The sequence below is a fragment of the Quercus suber genome, unplaced genomic scaffold (genome assembly GCF_002906115.3).
Source record: "Quercus suber isolate HL8 unplaced genomic scaffold, Cork oak 2.0 scaffold_3B, whole genome shotgun sequence".
NCBI lineage: Eukaryota > Viridiplantae > Streptophyta > Magnoliopsida > Fagales > Fagaceae > Quercus > Quercus suber.
Window position 1 is genome coordinate 731991 of NW_027071805.1, and position 3147 is coordinate 735137.

The 3147-nt window shown below is 37.0% G+C and overlaps 1 protein-coding gene across 2 annotated transcripts; it reads right to left on the bottom strand.

The window, feature by feature from the left end:
• On the bottom strand, nucleotides 1-1651 carry LOC112026432 (uncharacterized acetyltransferase At3g50280). 2 transcript variants are annotated; one of them, XM_065770169.1, is made up of 2 exons: nucleotides 1110-1651; nucleotides 1-1001 (listed from the first exon to the last, which is right to left on the bottom strand). In XM_065770169.1, exons 1-2 carry the CDS (start codon nucleotides 1578-1580, stop codon nucleotides 216-218), a joined length of 1257 nt encoding a protein of 418 aa, XP_065626241.1. In that variant the 5' UTR covers nucleotides 1581-1651; the 3' UTR covers nucleotides 1-215. The 2 variants fall into 2 exon arrangements, with proteins under 2 accessions (XP_065626241.1, XP_023914882.1); XM_024059114.2 differs by having other exon boundaries at nucleotides 1-1651.
• Between the last annotated feature and the right edge of the window lie 1496 nt (nucleotides 1652-3147).

Sequence of the window (3147 nt, forward strand, 5' to 3'; positions counted from 1 at the left end):
TATATAAACAGTATATAAACAGTAATTGATCATAAACCGTGCATACACAGTAATGACAGTGCTATTTGTCTTCAAAAGGCAAAAAACGCGTGAATCCAAAAAAACAAAACAAAAAACAAAACAAAAAAACAAACAAACAAACAAACGCAAAACGCTAAACGCAAATAATTCCTACCCATACATTTAAGGTAGTTTTCAGGGTAGAGCTTTGGAAACTAGTGCAGCTGGTGGGACAAAGAGACTGCATCCATGAACTCCTCATCAGACTCAAGAGCGCTCATTGAATCCGGTGGTAGGCACATCTCCAAATCAATGCTTCCTTCTTCTTTACCTGGGTATGATGAAACTTTCCCATCAAACTTGTTTGCATACCCACTGCGAAGTGCCACTGCTTTCCCCATTCCAAATTCATTCCCGTACTTGTTGAATCTGGGTGAGCTTCCCATCATTACACTGTGTGGATCAAACAACCGATCAAGTTGGTAAACAAAGGGAGACTTCAGCCAGTTATCAAGCCAGCCACGCACAACCTTGTCAGTGTGGTTAGCCACAAGCTCATGCAACTTCCACGCCGCCCATCCAAGACTATGTTCAAGCAATTCACCAGCTGTGGTTACTGCTGCCCCAGCGGAAATTGAGTTCCCAAAGTAATCATTAGGCAAATGTGGCTCCATCCTTGCCCTGTTATTTATGGCCAACCTGCAATGAGTTATCTGATCATGTGGTAGATGGCGTGCACGCGTTATGCACCTCCAGACAAGTGCAGACAAGGACTGAAAGGAAGAGATTTTGTTGGTATTGGATTCTGCATTGGCTTTTGCTTTGAGTTTTGCTATGGATTCCGAAGAGAAGTGGAACATTCTCTCTCTGAGTTTTGGCGCTTCAAATCTGGAAATGAACTCATCTTGGTGTTTGAAAGGGAGGTTGAGGATTGGACCACCATCAGGAAACCATCGCTTATGGATAGGCGGGCGTGTTAGAGAAATGTTATTTCCCTGTGCCTGAAAAATTTCAGACCAAGCATTAAAGAAATGCCAATAAGAGGTTCCATCAACAATAGAATGGTTCATGGAACATCCTATAAAGATGCCATCTTTAAGTTCTGTGACTTGAACTGTAAGCAAAGGCCTGGTATGACCATCATGGTTGACCGCCTTGTCGTGATCAAAAAAGGATTGAACGATTGGTGGTACATCAATGGGAGAAAGGACATCAGATATAGTCATGTCTAGAGCTGCATAGATGAATTTGGCTCCAGGGCTGTTACTGCAGTCAACAAAAACCAAGCTTGAAGGTGGGTTTTCATTTATTTGTGTCACAAGGCGGCCTGAAAGTGGGTAGAAATGGACAAGGGCCACAGAGAGGGACTGCTTAAGCTTGTCCAATAGAGACTTGATGAAGTCTTCTTGGGCATCTGCTGATGAAGGTTTGTTGTAAAGAAGACCCTTCTGGATATAGTGTACAGAGAGCATGGTAAGATCCCATGGTGACAGGTAGAAGGGCCTCTTTGATTCTTCTAAAGCATACTGTGGTTTGATAAAGCACTCTGAGATGTATCGGATTTTAGGAGGAGTAGACATCAGAAATTGGTTACAAAATTGTTTAAAGGAGGCTAAAGGGCTAAGTAAGTGGTACTCTTCAATCTCCTGAGTTTTGATTAGCTATTCAGGCTTATATAGTCGAGGATTTGCAGATATTTGACTGGGCTCTCCCATTTGTCTTCCAATTAAGCATTATTTTATATATTCTGTTATTCTTTTTTTTTTTTTTTTTTTTTTGAAGAGTGTTCTGTTATTCTTTATATTTTTTTTTTTTTTTTTTTTTTTTTTTTTTGAAGAGTGTTCTGTTATTCTTTATATTTATAGACACACCAAATGCAATAAGATTTAAAAAGCCAATTTATATAGTATACTTTTTTATGGGCAGTCTAGCTCTAGCCATTTTTAAGTGTACAAAATTCAATTTTTAATTAACGTATCTTTCTCTTGCAGTTCTACTACTTCCTAACGCAATTGGGACCATAGATGCTTTCTTAAGGAATATTTAAGGGCACTTCGTTAACTAAAGTCTTGTTCATTTTCCGATTGGGGATTGGTCCATAGTCTTAGTTTTTGTCGTGGGATCATGTCGATGAGGGTTAGCCTCTAAAAGGAGAAAGTATATCATGTTTCGGTAATACTAACTCAGCATCTATTTTGGTATTTTTTACCCAATAAATGAGTGATACTGTTTCAAAAAATCATATCAAACTATTCTAATAAATTAATCATAATCTTCTATAAATTAAGAAGAAGAGAAGGTAATCATAAATTAATTGCAACAGGTAAAAGTGGACTATTAGTTCTCGCATGCTTTCTATTTTGTTCCTTCACAACCTGCCATCATATAATTCATATTCTCTAATTTCCTCTCACCACAGCCGCCAGTTGAATTGTCTGTAAGGATTCATTCATCCAAAAGAAAACGAAAATTCGTTAGGAAGGATTCTATTTTGTAAGGTTAAATTTTAATAGAAGAAAGAGATAAAGGGCAAGTGAAACACAAGGAAATCTAATAAATCATCTCTTTCATCAGCTACATGCCATCTATGTGCCTCACTGACGGACAATTTGGGATAGGTACTAGTATCTTTTTGCTTTATCAAGGGCCAAGTCAAGCCTCTCAAATTCGTTGGGGGTAGGTATGAATATTGAATATCTTTTTTGACCTAGTTCCTTCTTTCTTTATGTTTGTTTCTCCACCAAAAAACTAAAAAGAGTCCGAGCCTCTCAAATTCTTTGGAAAAAGAGAAGCGTACATTTTTTATTCTTTGTCCATGTTTCGAAATAGTTTTTAACATTTCAAGTATTTCAATTTAGTTATTTTACTTTTTAAGTTTGTATCGAAAAGTTCATGTCATTAATTATTGGATGGGTCATTTTATTTTTTAAGTTTGTATAAAAAATTTTATGTTGTTAATTATTGGATGGAAAAAGGTGACATGATAATGGAAGGAGATTCGCTCGAGCACAAAGAAAGTTTGATCAAGCGACAGAAATATATAAGCCTTTTTTCTGTTTGTTTTAAGTTGATTCAATAAAATCCTAAGGATTTGGTAGCAACAAAAATGTGAAGAGATTAAAGATGTGGACCATAAAATCTAACACA